Source organism: Metopolophium dirhodum, chromosome 5 (genome assembly GCF_019925205.1).
Source record: "Metopolophium dirhodum isolate CAU chromosome 5, ASM1992520v1, whole genome shotgun sequence".
In the NCBI taxonomy this organism is placed as follows: domain Eukaryota; kingdom Metazoa; phylum Arthropoda; class Insecta; order Hemiptera; family Aphididae; genus Metopolophium; species Metopolophium dirhodum.
The window spans coordinates 1191114-1215746 of record NC_083564.1 but is presented as its reverse complement, the minus strand read 5'-3'; the positions used below and the strand labels follow the sequence as shown (position 1 = coordinate 1215746).

The 24633-nt window shown below is 34.3% G+C and overlaps 2 protein-coding genes across 4 annotated transcripts in view; both read left to right on the top strand.

Annotated features, from left to right (window-relative positions):
* The window catches only part of LOC132945961 (neuroligin-4, Y-linked-like), a 454653-nt gene that overhangs the window by 219656 nt on the left and 210364 nt on the right, over positions 1-24633 (top strand). The gene's annotated exons all lie outside the window — the stretch shown is intronic.
* On the top strand, positions 10838-19024 carry LOC132945191 (uncharacterized). The gene is made up of 4 exons (XM_061014870.1): positions 10838-11037; positions 17445-17621; positions 17876-18151; positions 18843-19024. The coding sequence occupies exons 1-4, from the start codon at positions 10972-10974 to the stop codon at positions 18873-18875; spliced, it is 552 nt and encodes a 183-aa protein (XP_060870853.1). The 5' UTR covers positions 10838-10971; the 3' UTR covers positions 18876-19024.

Here is a 24633-nt window from a genome sequence, read left to right as displayed (position 1 = left end):
CAAAAGTTCCTTTACTAATATATTGGGACGAAGGATAATGTTTATTATAATGGTATTACATAAAATGAAAAGTAGGTGTAAAAAAGAAGGACTTTACTACTCGGAAATTTTATAGAAATTAGAAAATTGTAAACATTTTAGTTAATTAATATTAATTGTTATTATTTTTACATCATCGTGGGCTCCAAACATTTGAAATATATTATCATATATAGAGTTGACTAGTAAGTATTACCCTATTGTTGTTGACTATTATCTTTACAAGTTTAATAATATCCCAGAACTACTTGTTAAAATTTCGATTTAAATGCATAAGTATTTTCAAAAAAAATCATTTGTTTAATAGTTTTCAGTATAAAAATAGCGGTTCTCATAATATTTAAAATACATTTGTACCACTAAAAGACATTTCTTAAAAGGTAATAAATTAAGGATTTAAAAACATTATGGCCGTTGAGTACTTGAGTGCACTTAAGATTTCCGAAAGTCGAATATACCACTATAATAATAATACGTAGGTACCTAGTATAATATTATTATCATATTTCTACGCTAATGTTTGGTGGATAAACAATATAGGTAGTAATTATATGAAAATAATTTCAAAAACAAATTTACCACATTATGATATTCACTACTGTGGACAGTATGCCGCTATAACAATAAATTGTGTATCCGTAATGCGACAGTAACATTTAACATTTTCAATATCCTCCCACCCTCCATCCACCAACCTGCCCACCCGCAGCCACTGTTCGATTTGTGGGCAGCACGCATTACGCCCTAGAATCAATTTTGATAAGAGCTCATTCGCAAAAACCGTAGTCAGGACAGGCTGCAGAGAGAGAGAGAGAGAGAGAGCAAAATATAAAAATATAAAACCCTCGCGACGATCGTGTGGCGCCGTGTGTAGTGTGTTGTCGAGTACAGCGTTTCAGTATATTATAGAGTGGCCGATTGTATAATACAATAATACATGTGGGTGCATTATATTATTACTTCGATATATATATTATTACGTATCGTATATTATGGGAGGTAAGGTTACCTACCTTTTTGCGATCCGATTGTTTACCGTCTGCGAAATCGTTTTTTATCGAATAAAATACGCGTCCACGTAAGAGAAGTATATACGCACACAGATGTGTATATATAGGACCACCGCTGCTGCCCTCCATGCCACTGTATATTGTTGTGCATATATATACGTATATCGGTTGTTTTGTTCTCCTCGATGCACCGTTTGCGCGTATATATAGGTGTGTTTAATAACAATAATAATAATATTATGTACCTAATCAAATATTTTACTCGCCGGCATAGGTATCACGCGCGTAGGACCACACGACTGTGCTCGGGCAATACGACCAAATCTATAAAATAATAATATCACCGCGCGATATAAGCTGCTCGACATTGTTATAATATTGGCTTTACGCCTTTACCTGCACTTGTCAGCGACCACGGCTACCGTTTCGATGTACGCGTCTACCTATATTATTATTATAATATTATATACGGACTTATAACGATATTATATTATTTTACTCTCTGCGCGCAGCAACTACTCTAAGGCTTGGCGTTTCCTTGAATAATGTTACCCGTCGAAATATTGACGTCTGATCGGAAGTGTTTGGGGGCGGTGGCGAGAGAGGGATAAGGGTAGGAGTGGGTTGCGCGTAACGAATTATAAACGCGACTCGATGGGACGTACGAGTAACATATTATGTATATCATGTACCCATGTGGGTCGAACTAACGCATATCGCTACAAAATAAATACAGAATATTATAATATTATTTCATCATCCGAAATATATCGTTTAAGTATGTATTATGTGATGATAGTGTGTTTTCTGTTTTGGCCGCGTAACGCGCTTACGTTATTATTGTTCTTACAATAATATGAAATTATCCAGTGACCACCGACTAGATTGTCCTCTGCTTCAGAGATTTGTGTCCTGCTGCAGTTGTCCTGACTAACTCCTTTCGGGACGCTTTTTGTCCTGTTTTTTTTTATGTCGATTCCAGTTATTTTGTGTAAATTCTTATTGATATATATATTTCTAGATACTTATATTTTTGAATTTGAATTTCTTGACAAAAATATCATGTCATTGATGATTAGAATTCAAATGTGATAGCGATTGTATTCATGAAAAATAATAACCGTGAAAATCGATATCGGTGAAAATACGTGTATATACCTGGGTACCTATATTATATTATATTACATATTTATACAATATAAAGGTTCATATAAAGCTATAATGTAGTATTTATCGTGTACGTTTTTTACAGCGATTAAAAATTAACAAAAAAAAAATTTAGTAAATATTAGTTTAAAAGTATTATATATGGATATTATTTCAGACTTGTTCTTTACTTTTTTTTTAACTCCATGACAATAGTATAATATATGCTGATAAGTCGCACTGCACTTTTTAAAATCGAAACTTTCATACGGATCCAAAACGCCTGATTTACACGGAGGTAGAAAACTGTATGAGGACGATTATCAGAAATACGAACGGTATTTATACATATACGTAATAACATAATGTGTGTATATTTTGGACTATTGCACAATACTTTGATACTCACCCCTGTTTCAAAATATCGAGACGGTCGATATAATTTGGAGTTAATTTATTTTTCTCCCGATCGCGTTGCGCTGTAATTGTAAATGATAAATTAGTGCATTTAAATTAATTCTAACCACACGGATTATTAAGTTTTTTTTTTCGCATCAACTAATGACGAAATGTCAATTCCGATACATGCGTTTATATAATATCTTTAAACATACAACAACTGAACAACAACTACAACATAATATTATCATAATATTGTGTGTACTATTCGGCGATATTATAATTGGATTCAATTGCATATTATATTAATAATTAATAGTCAATAATGATATTATTATTATTATTATTATTATGTACTCGGCAGTCATAGGTTAGGTTAGTCAGGTTAGTCATATTGTACTAATATTATACTCCCAATATCGTTCTTAGAGCAGCTGATTTTCTTGCAGACTGAATTGAGTAGGTGAATTAATATTATATCATATGCACGGAGCACCGCCGTAATAATATACAAATACACACATCCGTGATAGTATACCTTGTTACATCTCGTATACACGATTTCATGTTATAGCCGACCTTACACAGAGACACATAAATACTAAACATATTTGTCGGTGATTTCATCTTTCTTTTTATTTATTTTTTATTTCTCATAACACGCTTTTATGAAACGAATTTAACAGTAATAGTTACTTACTGCAGCTGGCGTACGGAGAAAAAAAATACAATAATGAAAAAAATGCATTAAATGAGACTACGCGCTTGCTTGCGTTAAGGATTTTTGTTCATTTACCGTGTTATTTTTATTTTGAACTTGTAGTGCTGTCCTTTTTCCGAACAAATTTGTAATCAACGATATATATACTTTATATTATATATAACTGTTTATATCCGAGTTTATAATATTTTCAACGAATATCAAAACTTTATAAGACTTCCGTAGCTTTTAGTTTATTTAGTTTCGTTATATTTTATCGCGATGCAGCAAAAAGTATAAATAAATATAACAATATGCATATTGAATATAACATAATATACTTTTCGGAATGACAAAAAGAAAAAGCAAGAAATCAAAGAATTTATAAATGTCAAAAACGATTGTGTTTAAAAAAATTTAGCGTCTAAACTCTATTGTATCGTACCTTTATATTATTTTTTAGAGACCATACGCATTATATTATATAGTGAAAGAATGCATAACTTATATTATAATATCACTGATGGATGGATCGTTAAGTTCTGTCCAAACACTGCAGTGCAGCTGATGTGTAATAAATATTCTAAAATAAATTATCAAATACAAAGAATAGCTAAATTTATATCGTACATCTGAATGGATAAACTTCCTAAACATAAGAATATTTTATAAACAATTTTTTATTTCTACGTTCGTGTAACTGATATATAATAGAGTGCGCTCTAGACAGAAAATGGCGGTTCATCAAAATGTGATAAAGTGTCAACATGCAATCCGAAGCGCAGTATAGCATACGCAATTTTATTATTGTCGACAGCTCTCTAATTGTATAATGGGTTGCTGTCTAGTATTAATATTACAAATAATAATATAATTGCAACGGAAAGTTACAAGCATAACATACAGGATAATAATATACCAATTTCAATATGCAGTACAAAAATATGACGTATACCACTTACCTAGGTATTGGCACTTAGCCGCATAGGCACCTAGAAGTGTAGGTCCCTAATATTATTTTGGAAATAAATTAATGCGTAGCGCGTGGACGCGATTGGCCATCCTCTGAAATTTCGAGAAGAAAACAGCAGGACCGGAAAACGCGTAGGGACTTAAAACGACGTTTTATAAAATATAATTATCATAATGTTTACGGCTCGATTCGAAAACTCGCTTTCCGCCGCACGACCGTATACCAGGTAGTGGGTACATTTTTAATCCGCTCTTTTATGATGCGCACACGTCGTAATAACATTATTTATAATAATCATAATTCATAATAATAATAATAATAATAATAATAATAATAATAATAAATAATAATTATAATAATATAGAGTCGTACGTATCCAGCCAGTATCCCATACCTACCTACGCTTTCTTAATTTCGCGTCGTCGGTACGTCATACTATGGGCGGGTACGTTAACAATACAACTAATGCAGCTGCAATGTTCTGCGAGGGAGCCAATTACTGTCGGGCCTAACCACGAGGCGCAGGTAGGAATATTATTATTATTATCATCATCGTCATGGCGCGCAGTAGCCGCTCTCGTCGTGGAGAAATCAATGAAATTCGCAACAAACAAAATAAAAAACAAACAAAAAAATAAAACAACTCTCGTCTCATTCGCCAAAAGCGGTAAAAAAAAATTATTCCACGTATACCGTATGAAGGTATGTGTATATAAAATGCGGCAGGGCACGTTTGGGGGTATTTTTGCCTATTATCCGTTTATCCGGCCGAGTCGCCGTCGTCGTCAGCACGTGTATCGATTCCGCCGCAATAACCGTTTTCCCGACGAGGAATCTATCGTATCGATTCTTGCGCTCTGCACTTTTCTTTTGGAAATGAAAAAGAAAAGGGAAAAAGGTTAGATTGTCTAAATGGACGTCGCTTTGAACAGCTGAATAAGCGCGCCGTCAATCGTTCCAATGCGAAGTTAACTCTTATGTACCTACTGCATTTAATAGTATATTTCCATTCTGTCACGTAAACTAAATTTCAAAATAATAAAACACGAAAGCTTACCGCGGACAGGTACGCGGCGGTAGTATTGCCATATTTCATTATTTGAATTATTTACTTTTATACTTGAATTTATTAATTTGCTTAAGCCGAGACAGACGTTTTTGTATGATAATTTCATACGGATTTAAATAATTTCGTAAAAATTCGTATTACTCCTCCGCACAGTCAACCACCTGCAGTTTTAACATATTCTATCTCTTCGTTACTGTAATATAACCAGGGTTGTTATGTTTAAAACATGAATTTAAAACATTTGTTTTAAATGTTTTGTTTATTATTTTAAACAAATAAAACAGTGTAAAATCCAAGTGAATATTGTTTTTTTTTTTGGTTTATTAATATCAATAAATAATAATTAATATCGTCCAAAAAAATTTTAAGTATTAAATAATTATATCTCTTTATTTATTTAGTTTTCATGTTTATTTTCTTTTTGTTCAATACTCTTATAATAATTATATATAATATATTATTATGTTACAGTTAGAATGTTGAAAAACGTTATTTTGTTAGCAATTAACTACAAATTAACTAGGTACTGTACGATAGTAATAAATTTGATTATTCTACCATTTATCATAACCATATTATTTTCTTACTAGAAATGTTTAGTAAACGGCAAAAAAGTTTGATTCCGGGCTAATCCACCGTCCTGAAACACTTAATATTATTGGAAAAGGGGATACCCTAGGTACACGCGCATAAAGAATAAACTTCAAAGATAGAAATAGAGAAAATAATCAATAAGTTCGGAATGTTCGGAATGTTCTTGAAGATTAATTAAAAAAATAAAAAAACAATTTGAAAAATTCGTGTAAACAATTTTAAATTGGCTACAAATAAATAAAAATAAAGAACTTTCAAAATAGTTTTGACAGTATATATTATGTTCCGCGTAAACATGGCTTTGGCTTTTTCCGTCAAAAACGACCTTTCTATGTTTAAAGCCATTCACAATAATGTAATAATATTCACTTCCATTTTCCGCTAAAACGAAAAAAATACAGATTTTGGTAACCCTTATAGCATATTATAAAAAATAAGAATTGAAATATTACATTTTATATTATTTTTTTCAAATTTATTTTCTTTTATTCATATAGTGACAGATATTATGAAGTTTTTCAGGAATATCAAGCGAGTTTAAATAACCGTTTAATTACATTAATTAAAACACTGATATTGTATAATTTTATATTAAATTATAAAATATAATACGCATACCCTTAGGATTTATTCAAAAACTAGGATAATAATATAGCATTCGGCACTTATGCTTTTTTTGTGTATCTTGCCGTCAAATACTGACCAGTTCACGAGCACCGGTGACGTGGAGCTGGTAATCTTACCTCCGAGACAGAGGTGAATTTACGATTTTGGCGCCCTTTTTTTTTTAGTTTCATTTTACTCATTGTCACAAAAACCTTTTAAGTCCCCTCTAATTTACAATTTACTTTTTCTCTCCGTTAAAAGTGCAGGGCTTGAAACCGGTATAAACCATTATAGGACCGAAACCGAAAACAAAATCAAAACCGAAACCGGAAAAAATTGGATATTGGTATTAACTTAAAAACCGAAACTAAAAATATAATTTAAAAAACTATATTTTTTTGAAAATCTTTGTATTTTGACATTTTGAAAAATTTACTTTACAAAACAGGCTATTCAAACGCTCGGTCCGGCGATTCAAAGAATTAATAAACTAAGAATGAACGTAAATAGTCCAGGCCTTGAAACCGATTTTAGTTGAAAAACTGTAACCGAAAATAAGATCGGATAAAATTGAAAACCGGTATTAAATCCAAACCAAAACCGAAAAAAATTGGAAACCGGTGTACAAAATCGAAACCAAATCCGAAATTTCCTCATAACAGTATTGAACAATTTAAACCAAAATCGAAACCGACATTTTTTCAATCGGTTTAAAGCCCTGTAAAAGTGATAACCCAAAAATGTTTATTTTCCCCTTATTATATTTATGCTTCCATTAATTAAGAGAACACTTTTATTTCACCATTACCACTTAACTTATTCCTAATAAAAAATTCAACCTTTATAGTAAAAAAAAAACAAATTATAATTTTAGATTTTAGTCTTTTTTATGACAATATAATAAAATACATTCTATATATAATATATTTATTTTTTAATTTTTTATTAGGGTTAAGGCTTCAATTACTAGGTAATTAGCCTGTAGTACTGTAGGGGAGGGTACTGTAGGTTTGTTTACACATGTGTGTTTGTTTTTGGCAGAATTTTTAATTTGGGCACCTGTAGGTATCTGCCATGCCCGGGTGGGGGATGGTGGCACTTGTTCTCCGGACACCGTGACTTGCCCGAAGAAAAATGCCACCCACGACCGAGGTATCGAACCCGGGTCGGCTGCGTCGCAGCCGACGCCTTAGTCCGCTCGGCCACTCCGTCCCCCATATAATATATATTATGTATAGAAATACGTATAAAAATGTAAAAGATATTATAAGAAAAATGCAGGTTATCACTTATCAGTTATAACTAAATTTCTCAACAAATCTAATAAAATAAAAAATTAAATATTTTCTTTTTTGTATTTTAAATTACTAAGATACCGCAGTTTATTGCGCATTCGACTTAACGTAATATATTATTAATCGTAGATAGCTCGTACTCGTAACAGGCAATTTTTGTCCCGAAATATTATTTTTTTTCGTATTTGCTCTTCTGATTTATATTATTTAGCTAACATCAGCGGCGTCCGAGGATAAAGTGAAATGTTTTCCCCGGCACCCCACCCGCCGTCGGAGTTGCATTTTCGCCGTCACGCCAAGATACGGTTGGACTGCGTTTTGGTCACCCGCTGTCGTACACCCGTAACCACTTGCCTTATCGTGTGACTGGTTCATCCGTTTCGTAGCACTGCCTGCAGTTCGTGGCCAGTTTATGTACTTTATCCAGACGCCACATCGCATGCTTTAAGTATGTGCGACCGTTCGTCTACATAATCGTTCAATCGTTGGGGAGTGGCAAACCGTCTCTTTTTGTCTTTCACCGATCGTGCGTTTTGGGGGCCGAGGTATTATTTTTGGCATTTGACAGTCCTGGCACGTCCGAGTTCGGCCGTCACAATTGGTGCTTACTTTTTTGCGCAAAAATTATCATAATATATAGAGTATAGACGGTGAAACCTCCCCTAATGACAACTCCTAATAGCGGTATTTTCTTGGGACCCAATTGCAAACTCTCTAAAATATGAACCTATTCTGAATATCGGACAACATTTCAGCGACCGATAGTGTCAAGTTTTACTGTATAATTAATATATTATAGGTGTTTTATTTCACCGTCGGGTGACTCGTAATTTGTATTAAATCGTTCAGTTCCATCGTGTCGGCACCACCCAAATATGGATACTATCATCAGCTGGACGTCGACATAATCAAACGCCGTTGCTGCTCAGTACACATGCCGATAACAATATTGTTGCCCGGAGATACTAATAAATTCATCTTCCGTTTAGTGTTTCCCATGTATAATACAAAGGATGTATCTTGTCGATATCTAAGGGGGGGAGGTATGAATAGGGATATTTATGAGTGCCATATAGGATGGGAGGTACAAAGAAGACATGACCGTAATTATAGCAATCGGATTTGAACTCCAAGATGAAGGGGGTGATCTCTACGCCCCCCCCCCCCCCATAAATCCACCACTGTACCACACTGAATTGAATTCTGTTTTTTTATTATTGTTACTATTGTGTATATTATTATTGCTGTCCCGAACAGACGTCTTCAGCGATAATATTATATTTTTGTTTAATACAACACATATTTTATTCATTGAGGCAATTGGTATTTATTATTGCTTTCATTATTTTATATTTTACTATGAAATCCGCTGTCCTATGGCGGCGCGAGTTGTCGTGGCTGACCGCCTATTCGCAGGAGATACGTCTGCACTGAACAATTAGAAAGTTGTAAATTGGAAAAATATTGTTTATGTTTTCCAGTCGGTATACAGCACTAAGCTGTCGTACATTTTTAATTAATTAAAAGTTTAAAAATATATATCTCATATCAATCTCAAAGTACCTAGCTATTAAAACTTATATAGTTATATGGGTTTTGTATATAATTTTAATATAAATGATATTTAATTTAATAGCGCCTGCAATTATTACAGGTGTTACCTAACTGTATGTGATTTTGAAAAAAGTTTTCAATGCAATTATTATTACCTGATGGGAAAATCTATTGATCACGTACACACTCAATTATTTTAATTTAAAGGAAGGTTATTTTAAAAATTGATTTTAATAACTCTATGCATAATTATTACTATACCGTACAGAATATAATAATTTTTATTTTTTATTTGATTTTATTAAAAATACGGGCAGAAGCCCAAAGTTATAATACTACAGACATTTTTTAGTATATTTATACAATAATTTAAACAAACTAGGAAATACATTGTTAGCAAAAATTGGTTGAAAAGGTAATACATATAATATATAATAACAGGTAAAATAAATTTAATCAATTAATAACATATAATAATATTGGTTCATGGCATAGTTAGTGGTGCATATAGACGTATGAAAAGGAGAGTTAGTCCTAGAGAAAAATTTTTAAATTTGAGGCACTTTAAGAAGGAAGGGGGGGTCAATATTACTATTAAGTAACTTACAAAGAAATTTCAACCTTCTGCCTGCTAGAGTGGATAGACCAATGGGCTGGAGTACTGAAGTGTAGTCGTGTGTTATGTGTTCAAAAGCAGTCAAACTTAGAAACTTTCAACGCTTGGATAAACTAAAATTATAATTATTCCGTATTATGACTTCATACTCTAGCAAATAACGTACAGGTCACAGTAGAGAGATTTGATTGGAGCTACTATTTTCAATTCTAAACAGGTTCTCTTCACAAAGCCAAGAATTTTTAAGGCCTTACAGCAGGTGTTAAGCGTGGTAATTCAATTCTGTATCAAAAATGACACCCAGGTCTTTAACAAAGTTACCAGCACGGGCGATATGAGTTCCGTTAATGTTGTAAGTATAAATGTATAATGTATCGGAGAGAAGGGCCTAAAAGAATGAAAATGATTGACATTCCAAGGGATTTAACGTTAAACCTTAGTCCAGAGTATCACCGAGCTGAGGTCATCTTGTAGTAATTGACAATCAGCATGAGATTTAACTTTTATAAGAATATTATTCAGATGCTGATGATGCACGCCGCCATCGCGGACTTTGCTTGAACAATATATTACACAATACCTATTATCGTGTTGTCAGCCAGAAATATTATTATATAACCACAGGCATCAATATAGTGCATTGTATATAGTATATAGATATCTGTGTATATAACAGCACCAACACGCGTATCACATTACCGTTTTAATCATTATATTATTTATGTGTTTATTTTTATCGCCACGGCCGCCGCGGTACCAAGGTCACGGTTACTACCGACGTCACTGACGTCACTGTGTTTGATAATATTACGTGATGGCGCCGTTCCGTTTCACGAGGAGTGTCGCACTATCGCAGTGGTCGTATTGCCAGCTTCACGTTTATTGGACGCAGCTGCACCGAAGTTATCACATCTCACGAGTTGTTGTTTAGTCGTATATTTTATTGTCTATTTCCGTTGCACCTACGAATATGTCTAACGCCGGCGTGCCCGACAGTGTCAAGTGTCTGGACGGAGTCGACTACGAAGTCGTAAAAGTAAGTGCATTCTAATAATACGTACTGTATATTATGCTATAATGTAGTTTTTATCGATATGACTATTACTTACAAAATAATTGTATCGAATACAGAAATGTCGATTGACTTCATTATAGTGCCAGTTTCGGGTCGGATAACGAACGGTCTCGTCCTCTGACGGCCAACCGTGGTATAAATCCGGTGCTTGAATTGGGGGGACCAGTGCGATTGACATGCAAATGAGGTGTAAATGTGCGTACTTACCTAAATATTCAAACGTCTTATTTATCGGAATGTAGTGTTGGACGTTGGTAGGAGTACGAATAAATTTTTTTAAAAACAATGAGGACTGATAAGCCGTCTCCCAGTGCTCCCAACACAATTAGTACCGAGTATAATGAGTTCGCCACCACTGCTATTAAAAAATCATAACTGCAAAGATCCACGATTGAACATCGCTCGACAAATTAATATTGTGTTTCTTTAAATTGCACGGGAGGAGGGGATTACGAGGTTGGCAGCGTACGTTGTACCATAGAACCACATGTTGTACCACATTATTGGTAACCGAACTTGAAACTCGATAACGTAAACGTATACTTTCAAGCGTGTCTCGGTAGTTGTTTTTATTGAATACGAATTATTTTCAATCGAGTCCGGCGTTTAGTACCAAAAAAAACTATACATAGGTGCACACAAATATAACGACGACAAAAAACAACCATAGACATGTTATATGCGCAGCACATCCGTTTTATTTATTATTGTAATATTATATTATTGCTACTGCAGTACGAAATTCCGGAAACGCACGTCGATCGGAAGCGATTTATTGCTAAATGTTGACAATGCCGATTGACTGTAAAACGAATCCACAGATATATAGGTACGTGCGTGGACGATTCAATCGTAAATAACAGTATTTGATTATTCGGCGGGCGTTTTATCGGTATACCGCCTTAATTTTTTCCTAGGATTTAAGAGAAAATATCATATTATACACCTATAATATCCATCCAAACGTTTCGTTCAAAATTTCGTCATTATTATTGTGTAAATACATACAAATTTTCAATGTGTTCGACCCTGTAGTAGACTTTGAAACGTTTCCATTGTCCTCGACAGTCATGGCGCCAATGTACCGGCCTCACAACTGTCCCCGCCCTGATAGTTTTTTATGAGAAAAAATGACGTTTAATCTAACTAATATTCCAACAAAAACACTCCGTCAACTCCGTGTAAAAACATCGCTAAGTAAAAAAAAAAACTCAAGTTGGAAAAGTTGTGACATCGAAAAGGGCCTAAGTAATTTCATAAATTCATTAGTATAGAAGTATTTATAATTATTTTGTATTTAATGAAGTGTGTTAATTTAATACAAATAATTTAACTTGCCTTGGCGGTTACTATTATTTATGACTACAACTAATTATACAATGTATGCAATTCGACATGAATATTCACATTCCCGCATTGTATATTTTTATAGTAATACAATAGCACTATTCAAATACATCATACTATAGCAGTAGCCGCCAGAGTTCAATTTTTTTTGTTTTAAATAAACACTCACTTGATCAAATACCAACAATTTTAAATAACTCTACATACTAATGAATTTATGAAACTACTCTGTGTCATTTTGATAACACACTTTATTTTTTGTAACTTGGGTACTTGAGTGACTTTTTGATAACTCAACGATGTTTTTGCACAGTGTTGATGGAGTGCAGTTTTTGTCGAGAAATCACTATTTTTCTTTTTATACAAAATCTGAGTAAAGTAAACCTATGGTTTGTGTTAATAATATTATCGAGTGAAAAGTAGTGGGAAAACATTTCATAGAACCGCGAAGTTTAAAAGTCGGATGATTATTGATGAGTCCCTACCTACATTAATACGAATATTTACGTGTACAGCATGCGTGTAATAATAAAATCGTATGAAGAAGTAATAATATTAATAATATGATGAATAGGTATTCAATCTATTCAATCAAATGCACACAAAATGTCAAATTTAAAATAAAATGGCGGCGGTCGCAATACAATAATAACTATGAATGAATATAATGTTTGCTGCACTAGAGTTTCAATGCGCTCATAATAATATTATACACAATGCCTTACCCTTACTTAAATACCATAGTCGAAATAGGTAAAAGTTATTGCGTTCAGGATTGTTATAATCAAATACAAAATGGCCGCGTAACGGGATATCACAGAATTCATCAATTTTGCGTATAGGTACCCTTAAGACCCATGTAAGGCAATCCCACCATGTTTACGTCTTGATTAGGTGCATATTATTATTGGCTCATATACGCTGACATTTTTGTTTTTCAAATATATAATGGAGAAGGGGTGTATAATACGCAATAATCTACCGATGGTTAATTCAACCGTGCCTACTACCACGTAGGTCCTCGTTATGAAATTGATAAAAAAAATGTCCATTTCAAATTAATCATATATGCACGTACTGTTCAAATAGCGATTGCAACCGACGTCCGGCAACGTTCCACAACGTACGAGGCTGACAAACAGCTGGTTTATAAAAACTATATATTTTTTTGAAAAAATTAGCGTCTCGAAAAGTTACCGGTGCTAATGATTTTGTGTATTGTTCTTCAATTCCGATCCAATTTAAATTAAAAAACACCATTATATAGGTACGTAGAATAATGAAAAAACCCACGCGCATTATTTTCAAGTCAGTTTTAGCTATACATTTCGGTTTCGACCTGTTTTATTTAAAATCACACAGCGTGTTGGCCATCTCGACGTGCAAAATATATGCACCGTCGTTGCGCGATCTACTACGATTTTTTGTTGGCCCTGCAGTCACAAGCACAACCCAGCTGGTCTGTCGAAGTTTGATTAAGACAAATGTCGTGACATTTTGTAGATTTCTAAATGTTTTGATATTCGGTGGTTGTCAAACGTAGCCATTACTTCTAACTTCTAAGTCTATTATATTGTTAGATAATAGATATAGATATACATATAATAGACAATATTATAATTATAACAACAATTACAAAGTCCGAGTTTATAAAGATGGAAATAATATTTTGAACTAAGGACTGATGGTGTTTAGATTGTAGTCCCCCCCTCATGAAGGATTAACTTTTCTCACGGATAGATAGGTTAAAAATGATTGACATTTGAGTGGAAAAAATCAGCAGTCAGGGAGACCGGAACGCAAACTACGGTGCACAAAAGACCCGAACTTTGTCAAGCATATTATACTTACTTCGTATACTCGTGCAATTATAATGTAACATTATTATATGTATGCACTATGCGACATGCGAGTCAAATTCGTAGGCAGCCGAGAAGGACGATTATACTTTCCGGAGAGGTTCGGCTGGCAAATCTAAGAATAATATTTTAATAATATTATATTATAATGATAACCTATTTGAACAGAGTTCCAACGTATATTACGTTAAGACGTCATAATATTATAATAATTGGCCGCAAAAATTGTCCGTTGTAAGATATTATAGAGGCCACTCCTTGTGAATACGTGTTTCGTCGACTGTTGAACCGAGAGATGTATATAAATTATAATATTAAAGTCGAAGAATGATTCTTCCCGTGCCCAGTGGTACAGGACGCACCGGCATGTCAATACAGCCTATTCACGTTGAATAAACATATTGTTAAAAAAAATATATATATATTCCTATTTTTATAATAGTCGTTCGATGCAAATCCAAAAGTATATACTATATCCGACCCAATCGGTTTCCCGTTGGTCTGCGACTATTAATATCCACAGTCCGGCTACGGCTTAGCGTAGAACGCAAAGAGGAAACGGTGTAGGGTGAGGGGGTCACTCGCTAACCACAGCTCATCCAGGGGTTCGCCGGTAAACCGTAAACCTTTTGTCCACCATAGTTGTAGTGTATACATATTGAGAGAGAGAGAGAGACAGAGATAGTGAGAGGGACGCGTACAATGATAATAAAGTCGTTGCAAATATTCCGTGCTGGTCGGTCGGATCACAGCGAAACCGTATACATAATAATATATAATATAAGTACTTTATTTAGTGTATGCGAAAAGAGCTTAAACTCAAAGTAAATACATATTTCGGAGATTATATTATAACTATTGTTAAATATACATAATAGACAACTATATTATTATTATAGTCGACATTTGTTTTTTTCAGACCCGCAATACGCCAGCATTGTAATATAATAGTTAGTATAATATTGGGATTACCATATAAAACATAATTCCGACAACAGAATACCCTATAACCTGCCTATTTGGTTTTTTTTCAGACAGTCTGAGCTTGTACAATCTAATAAATAAATATAATAATATCCCCGTTCATTATTCCTCTTCATAGTTACGCGTACTAGATAAAAGCAAAGGTTATTTTTTACATAGTTTTGCGTTTTTTCTATTTTCAAAGGTTAACCATTTTCGTGCATTATTCAAAAACGAAATATTTCCACACATTTTCTTTAGTTCCTCCATTCTTATAAAGTTCAATTACGTAGGTTTTATAGGAATAAAATCGAAGAGGTGTTATTTAGGTTTGTTCTGTAAATAATGTTACCTACATCACATTTTTCCCAAAATGTATAGGGTAATAGTTGGGTAAGTTTTATTCCCATAATAATATCTTATAGATTATAATTATGGCCCATAATATGCGTTTTTAGATGCTAACCTCAAATATCTACGTGTTTAAAGTATTGTTTATTAACATTAATTTATTTAATTTATACATTTTATTAGAGTAAAAAAAAAATGATATAGTATGATAATATCGATTGATATAACCCTGAAAATATATATGTATATACATAAGTAACAATAACATTATATAGTATAGGGTTTACTAGATTATCTGAGTTAAACTGTTCAAGAATTGTTTTTTTTTTTTTAAATAGTACTCAAAGTGCAGGATGGAAAGATTGAATATTATGTTATTAGTAGTTTTTAAGGATTGACTATAGTTAGTAACCGCAGTGAAAAGTAATTTTAGCTCGTCTGTAGGAAGGAAACTAGTTTATGTGGGCAGACCATGATTTATATTTTGAATCAGGGTCAGTTTTACTGGTTGGAAAATTGTTATCGTACTTTATTGACCGATCTGTTTATTACGTGATTTCTTCTGAATAATTAGAGGAGATACGCTGCTGTGTGTTGGTGGTAATATGAGGGTCGTTGTGGTGATGCGATATGACTTTTAGAGTAGACTTTGTCATTTCAGATACAGCGAGGAAGCGGAACCTGTATAGGTTAAAACCATTACCAATTGTTTAATTTCTCGATTGTAGGGGATACTTCCTCACGATTGTGGTGACTTATTGATATTTGGCGTTCTGCTGGTGTTAAGACATGGTGTTTCGGGTTTTTAAAAGGAAAAACAAGTAGCGTGTTTAACTCACAATAATTAGAGATATATGATGCAGAGCGGTGTAAATATATTACGGTCTGCTGACATCGCGAGACTATAATATCGGAATACGCGTTTGATGGATACTTTTTCATAGTTATGTCCAAGAGTCTTTTCTATCACAGACATAGATGAAAATACGATGAAACGCGTAATGTGCGTGTAATCGTTTTATTTCATTATCAACGAACCCGTCGTGCAACGAAATGAGTTGTCAGCAATTTCGGAGACAACTGATAAAACCCAAAAATAACCGCTCGTTTTGAATATTTCGTGTTTTTTTTTTTTATATCCGACGATTATAATATTGCTATTGTTATAACGTTTTTTGATGCGTGGAAACAAATATTAAATTCTTGTGATGTGCCAAGGTTTAAGTATTTTACAAAACGAACCGACAGCGTTGTATGTGCACTTTTACGGCATTTCGTATATTTGTTTTTAAAGTTATATACTCGAAAATAAAACACTACACTATTATAGTATTGTTATTGTGTACGTAAAATATATCATTCGACGAATAGGCGATAAAAAAGTTACGACGTACGTTTCCCCGAAATGCGTTAAAGTTCAAATTGTTTAAAGTCTATAATATTATATACACACTTAATAACGACGTTTGTTTTAATAAATATAATATAGTCGTCGTCGTCTTCGGTCTTTTTACCGCGAGTCAACCACCCTGATTTCCCGCTACTCGCTGGTAAAATAAAATAATAATATACAAGCACCGGTTTCGTTTTCATATTATTCTATTGTTTTAACATTTTTTACACGCATTCTTTAACCGTTCGTTTACCGCATTCATGACCGTCTAAGTTTAAACTCAGACTACGGATGTATATAATGTTACTGCCAATACCATAACGATAAAAAATGCATTACTATATTATAAGCTATTATTATATATTTATATTATTGTTGTAAAGTATAATTGTTTTCTCATCATTGATATCGTAATAGAAGACGATCTTGCAGTTAAATACGAATTATTGTTTTAGCACAACGCCCATTTCGAATGGGTAACTGAATACGAGAATACCATTAAACGATTGTCTTCGGAAGTGTTTGACACCCTGGGGGTGCAGAACGAGGGACGCACGCTGGACGTCGCCGTTAAGGGTCTTGACGGGTTCCAAGGAGACCTGAAATCGTTAATGGACGCTCTGGTGAAACAGGTACAACTATATAAACACCCGAGTAATAAAATCCTTGATATCGCCGTGACTATGATAACCGCCGACGATTACCGTGGAGATGACGCGACACGCTGCAATGCCATCGTGTGATGCGAATACCATCAAATACTCTCCGTCTCGCGTATCTATGATAGGTTTTCCGACCGTTTTTTCCGGCGTGTTCGCGATGAACGCCCGTCAAAATGTAATTTCCACCACCGTCCTCACCTCACCTGTCCGTCCACCTTGCACAGGTCACCGACAAATCCGGCGTGGACGACCGGGCCAAATCCTTCGCCGGCGAATGGGCTGACGCCGCCAAGTACCACGCCGACCTCAAGTACCATCACGCGGGCGGCGGTCCGAGCGCCAAGAAAGTGCGCTGGGGCTTTGAGTGCGCCATCAAGTACATAATCGTGTGCGCCACCCATCTGGCGGACGAGGGCGACGCGGACTTCAAAAAGGAAGTTTCCGGCTACGTGAAAGACGTCATCATTCAAAGCCTCATCGATCGTCTGAACGGCGTAAAGGTGCGAATAACTATATTATTATACGTATTATACTGATTTATACTTAGTACTCATACCTGTTATTTTTTTTTATTTTCCACCGGGACGTCAGACGATAAAGAATATTATTATATTATTATTATTTCCTGTAAATCAACTGTAGCATATTATATTATAATAGTTTAATCGGTGTTTAAATATTTAAAAATTACTGCTTCGATCGCTCAATATAATATATTATATCAGGCGGGTCCTGGGTACCCATATAATATACGCAGTCTACCTTATACGAGATCGTATGCTCTCTTGGAAATCACGAATAATTAAAGTACCTCTACAATATTCCTGCGTCAGTAATATTTATTCATAAATAATGTTATTATCGCGTGAAACCATACGTACATTAAAACCGGAATTTGTTTGTCTAGCGTAATGTTTCTATTTCAAAAGAATAATTTAATTATACGAGAATAATATAAATATTACCATTTTCATACGTCAATAAATTTTAATAAAAACACTGGTGTATGCTTCTCGTACGCTTACGTAAATACACAATTTATGATGATATTATCATAATAAATTAGTTGACGGTCATTAAAGTATCGGTTAATATTGGTCGTTTAGGAGGCACTTAAAGGGAAACCTAAAATGATTGAGGAAAAAACAACGCCGGTTACTTGTTAATTATTGCTATTATATTACATTTCAGAGCGAACTGGAAGCTCTCCAAAAAGCCTCGTAGACACAACGACGACGTTATGCGCCGTGACGAGAACTTCTATACATACTTATTCTAATATTATACAAGACAAACATCAACATCAATTATCAATTTAAACCTGTGTTTATTAATATTTATTTTATAATATAAAGCATACAAGTTTTTTAATATTCCGCAGTAATAATATTTAGTTTATTATCATCGATAAGTTATAAAATGTTTTACTTTTATTTTTAAATTATATAATATACAAAATTAAAAATTAAAAATAATGACTAGTTTATTCATTACGAATGTACAAGATCATACAAATATCTGAAATATCAGTGTTATAGTAATTTTATAAAAATCTTATTGAGAAAACGTTTAGGAAAAAAAATATTATAAATAACATTGCGGGTTGAATAATATAAAAATATTTGTAGAATTAAGTGTTACCATTGATTAAAATATGTAAGTGGTTGGTACTCATTATTAAATTACAAATATTAGGTAAATAAAAATTCACTAAAATTTGTTATTTTAGCGAAAAGTATGTGACAATAATATTCACAGTACTATTGAGTCCTTTATACAACTAGTGTTTAAATCAATACGATAAGTATAACGTAATATTATATAATTTACATGTACGTTAAGGAAGTACAGGTATTTAGTACAACATTTTTGAGGAAACCTAATTGAGAGATGAAATCATATGCGAACAATAAAAAAAAATTGACTGGAGGCGTATCACTTTATAGACGACTTCAATCTCTGAAACAGATTAAATTACTTAATCACATAATTTTGAATCTGTATACATGTGTATGTTTATTTTGTTTTTATTATATTTTATATATTTTGCTATCATGATTTTTATTTTTGTGATAAAATCAAAATAAGAAACCATTTTGACATTTATACAACTAATAATACAATTATAATAACCAAAATTATCACATTTATAACTACGATATATTATATTGTACCTCGCCACCGTGGATCGAAACGTATGCGGACAGTGAATAATATAACGTCTAGTGCCAAATTTCGTGTGAACAAGGTGGTAACTGCGGTAATAGGGATACCGAACGTAGTGCAGACTATTAGCCATGCAGCATATTGTACGCGAGTGACCAAATTAAATACTATACAGAAACATTATGTTGTACAATGAAATGTTATTTTCGATTTGTTTGATAAAAATCACGTAGACATGACGTGAAATGACATGACGCGTTAGCCTATTGCTGGGGTGCTTGAAATCATTTTCAGAGAACTATATTGTCTCCCCGCCATGCTTTAAAAATAAATTAAATATTAAAATCAATTGACTAGTACTACAATCGTTCGCGGTATTAACTAATTCTTCCGCTATAAACGAGTGGTTGCTTCCTTTGTAGGGAGACTATACAATATACGGGATATAGGTACGACGGGACGGTTGTAAAGTGATATCGGTCTTGTAGGGGGTCCGTTATTGGGAGGTTTTACTGTGCATTGTAAAATGATATACGCTCGCCATTGACGTGACGCAACCATATACCTATGTTAAAGTGTATGTCATAATATATAATGCGTTACAGGCACACGTCATCATTCAATCTCGTGGTCGAAAGTCGCAGCAGCTGTACGCGTAAAACACCGTACCGTGTAATAATCATACTTGCTGATAACGCGACATTAAAAATATAATATCATATTAACCGAAAATTGTTTCTAACGGCGTTGTATAATACTGGCGAAAATAAATTGGTTGTATGCAGATCGGAACTCGCGGGGGAGACCGGCGCTGCACGTCGCAATTTCATTATTATTATTATTATTATTATTATTATTATGCGGTAATGGCGCACGAGCGGCAATCGGTCTCACGGGTGCGTTTTAGAGTGCACCGCGACTGTCGCCCTACAATATTATTATACACTCATCGCGGTCGAAAAAGTAAATAAAATGTTAAACCTGCGACCACGCGTGACAATGCGCTCTCTGTTGACATTGTGTTCGTTTCGACGCGGTACCTACCCATTTATTTTCACGAATTTCGCTCATCCGCAGGGCTGACGTTCAGACTTATGCCACACCGGCGGGGACTGACAGTCACTATATAATATAGACGCGTCGTCTCGATCGTGGCTTTCTATTTTCCACTTTTGAACGTGGAAAACCGGACAAGCGCCGGCGGGTCGCCCCCGCGCCGGTTCGATTTCCGCCGGTGACGACTGCACGATACTAAGATAAGTGTACAGTGTAGATGACATTCAAACTCAACAACTTTCAACGAAACATCTGCATTGTCTACATCAAACACCAGATATAGCTGCTTTAGATTTTTTAAGGGCGCTTGAATATACGACGTTTGATCCTTCGACAAAATTCAGATTTTATAGTCGACACCGACTGGGCTTGACTGTATTTATAGCTTGTGTGTGTGTGTGATAAATGGACGGCGACGGCGGGAAAGCGCGTAATAAATGCGTGTCTTTTGTGTAGCCCCTGTGCACGTATATAATATTATAATGGTATAATGGCGGCCAAAATTATTATTCCTCCGTCGTACGTGCGAATATAGGAGTCGGTCGTCTGCAGCGTCGCCATCGCAGCCTCCGCGGCCGAGACACACACCGTGCCGGAAGACGGATAGAGATAGAGAGTGAAAGGGGGGGGGGGATAGATAGGGTGAGTAAATGTATATGGACGAGGTTGAATACAAGTCGTGGCAGTACTTATAGTTCCCCGCCAGTCGGATATCGTATGCTCGTATATAAGCGAGCGGAGTGGAAAAAAGTGAATATTTTTAAGATTCCCTCGGTTTTTCGCGGACGTGTCGTTGTGCGACATTGTAATAGTGACAATATCGTATACTATGATATCCGGAAAGTGTATAATAAAACGCCGAGTGCTATAGACTATCTGTCGACCGTCGCCGGCGCCGCCGCAATCATTACCAAACAACGACTTCAATATCCATTATATAGTTGTGGTATCACCCGTATAAGACAATACGCGGTAAACCAACTACACGCCTTACCCTCGTATTCTCTAGTTAATGACACTCTCTAAAGTTAATTAGAATGGCACTGTCAACTCGTTGAAGTACGATGGTATGCGCTTGTCAATTCTTAGTTCGTTCCTATCTAGTTGAAATGACTCAAAGATTATATACATCTTGGCACTATTCAGTTTAATAAAACTTCATTGACACGTAGTACGTATATCCCGGCGCTGTTCCTATAAAAGGTAAGAACGTAAGAATGACTAAAATAATGTTTAACTCGGGTTTTCAGGTCGGAAACACTTTTATTGTATTAAAACAAACATAAATAAAACACTTAGCAAGTTCAGATCGCCTAGCCCGTACTACACGCACGTCGTAGCTACGTCCTCGCCGAATCACTCAGCGACAACGGGGGCCATGCCTGCGAGTACGGCGGTGTTATATAGAAAATATTATTGTCGCCTCAGCACATTATTGCTCCGCTGGCCTAACCTATGTCAATAATTTACAATTTAAAAAAATTCCCCCCTATATATTACATAATATGTATTAGATAATATTATTTTGACGACTGTCTGCAATATACGACATAGTATACTCGACAGAGTTATGAATAATTGTATTATATCCGTTTTTCAAACTCGTCAGCTTAGAACTCATCCGTTGTAAGTATCGTAAATGAATTCAGTGTAAAATTCAGTGCAGAAGCGTTTGATTAACGTGGTTTTATGATGCCCACATGCGTCGTGGTGGAAATATCTTTGTTTTTTTTTTATTTTTAGTGGTAGGGAGGAGGTGAGTGGTTGGATAAATTATGTATGAAAAAGTTTATGCAGTCGCATAATAATTGTATTATATGTGTTATAGATTATAATATTAAGGGGATTAAAAGTGGGTAAAGATACTGAAATATATTATTATTCTGTACATCATGGCTTCACTAAAACATGTGTTCACCACACCACTGATTCAGGGAATTATTAGACCATCCAGACGGTGATTAGTGGGCAACGGGTTTCCTCCGAAAAATTAAAGCTCAGTTTATTGAACTGAATATAATTGTCTTCAGTCCTAACCTTTCTTTAACCTTTAAGTTTCTAAATGTTTTTTTGATCACGCAAATATGTACGTATCAAACAATATGTATGTTACGATATTGCGTGATCCAATGACATTGTTTTCATACTTCGTTGTTTCATCTTTGTTTTATATTTTAACGATAATAATGCAGCTGTGGTTAAACAAAAATAATACAAAACCCAATCGTAAAAAAACAAAAGTAAATACATTTTTCTAATTGATTTTATTGTTTAAAATGTATCCAATACGAAACCATAACCGTACATAGATGGCGAAATTCAGTCGCATATGTAAATAAAATTTTGTAAAATCGAGCCACGCAACTGCTTTGCATCCAATCGCATAACAATATAATAGTATAATAGGTATTATATGAATTTTTTTAACTCAATTTTGTCGAAAATTACCATCAGTTTTTATTTATTTCCGCGAAACCGTAATGTAATACTACCTATCCCATATAATTTTCAAGTTGTCTTTTATTTTATAAAAAAGATCTTCTTTTGATACAACTTATATTTACTATTATTATTATTATTTATTATATTATATACACAATATTATTATCACCGAGTAATATTATTTTACGTATATTATACGTCTTGCTCGGAACACTAATTTTATAGTATTATTACGTTATAAAATATATTATGTCGTCTTGGATTTGAAATAACGCAGTGTGTGCAAATTTAAAATTTGTGCGCTCCCTACGCCATAATAGTTGTGTAGTGGTTTATCGTCTTAAAGTTTTGGCAAACTGAATTCTGATATTCGCGGAATTTCATTGTCGATAATTCCTGGATATATAATTATATACAACATATTATGCTGCGCACAGTGTTTACATATTATAATATTTTAACGTTTAAATACTATACGTAATCCGAACAGAGTTCGCGAACAATTCCAAGTATTTTTTCTCGATAATAAACTTATCATTTTGTCGTTCAATTATTCTCGTCTTACATTAAACTTATCGAATTTCAAACGCGCACGCCACTATTATGCTATATAAGGCACCGGTCCGCGAATTAAACATCACCAAACACGCGCCAAAGCACATTAAATATTATAATACCGTCTTTTGTAGAGCACACCGAGAAAGACGATATTCGTCAATCGACGAAAAGCACGTCGGAGTAAGTACCTTTTTGGTACACGAGTAATTCAATCAATTCAATACGTCATAAACCAATATCATATTGTATACTTACGTCATGCTGTTACCTGTTCGTTGTCGCTAATATCTAAGTCCGGAGCTTTGCGCTTTTCCGAGCGTACCCCCACTCATGTAGAGGCGTGAAATCGGAATTTCGATTTTTTGGGGAGGCGGCTGATAATCTGTCGAATGGGGTAGCCTTAATAACTATTTAGGATCTCAAATGATTTGTATATTATGCCGATGCCGTCTGGGGTAATATTATCATATAACATTTTTTAGATTTTAGACGGATGAGAAATTTGAAATCATAATATTGTAATATAATGTTTTTAGGTATGCCTGATACGTTTAGAGAACACACAAAATTACTATTATCGATGGTAAAAATGTCGAGTCCCCGAAAAAATTATTATAACGACTTTTGCGGAGACCGGACTTGAATCTCGGTATAGACATTTCTCTAGCCACGTCTCTGTTTTCGAAAGCGCCACACGAACATTATACGACCCTTGCAAGTTCCCGTCGCAATGAAGCTCTCTCTCGCGATGTTTCGTTAT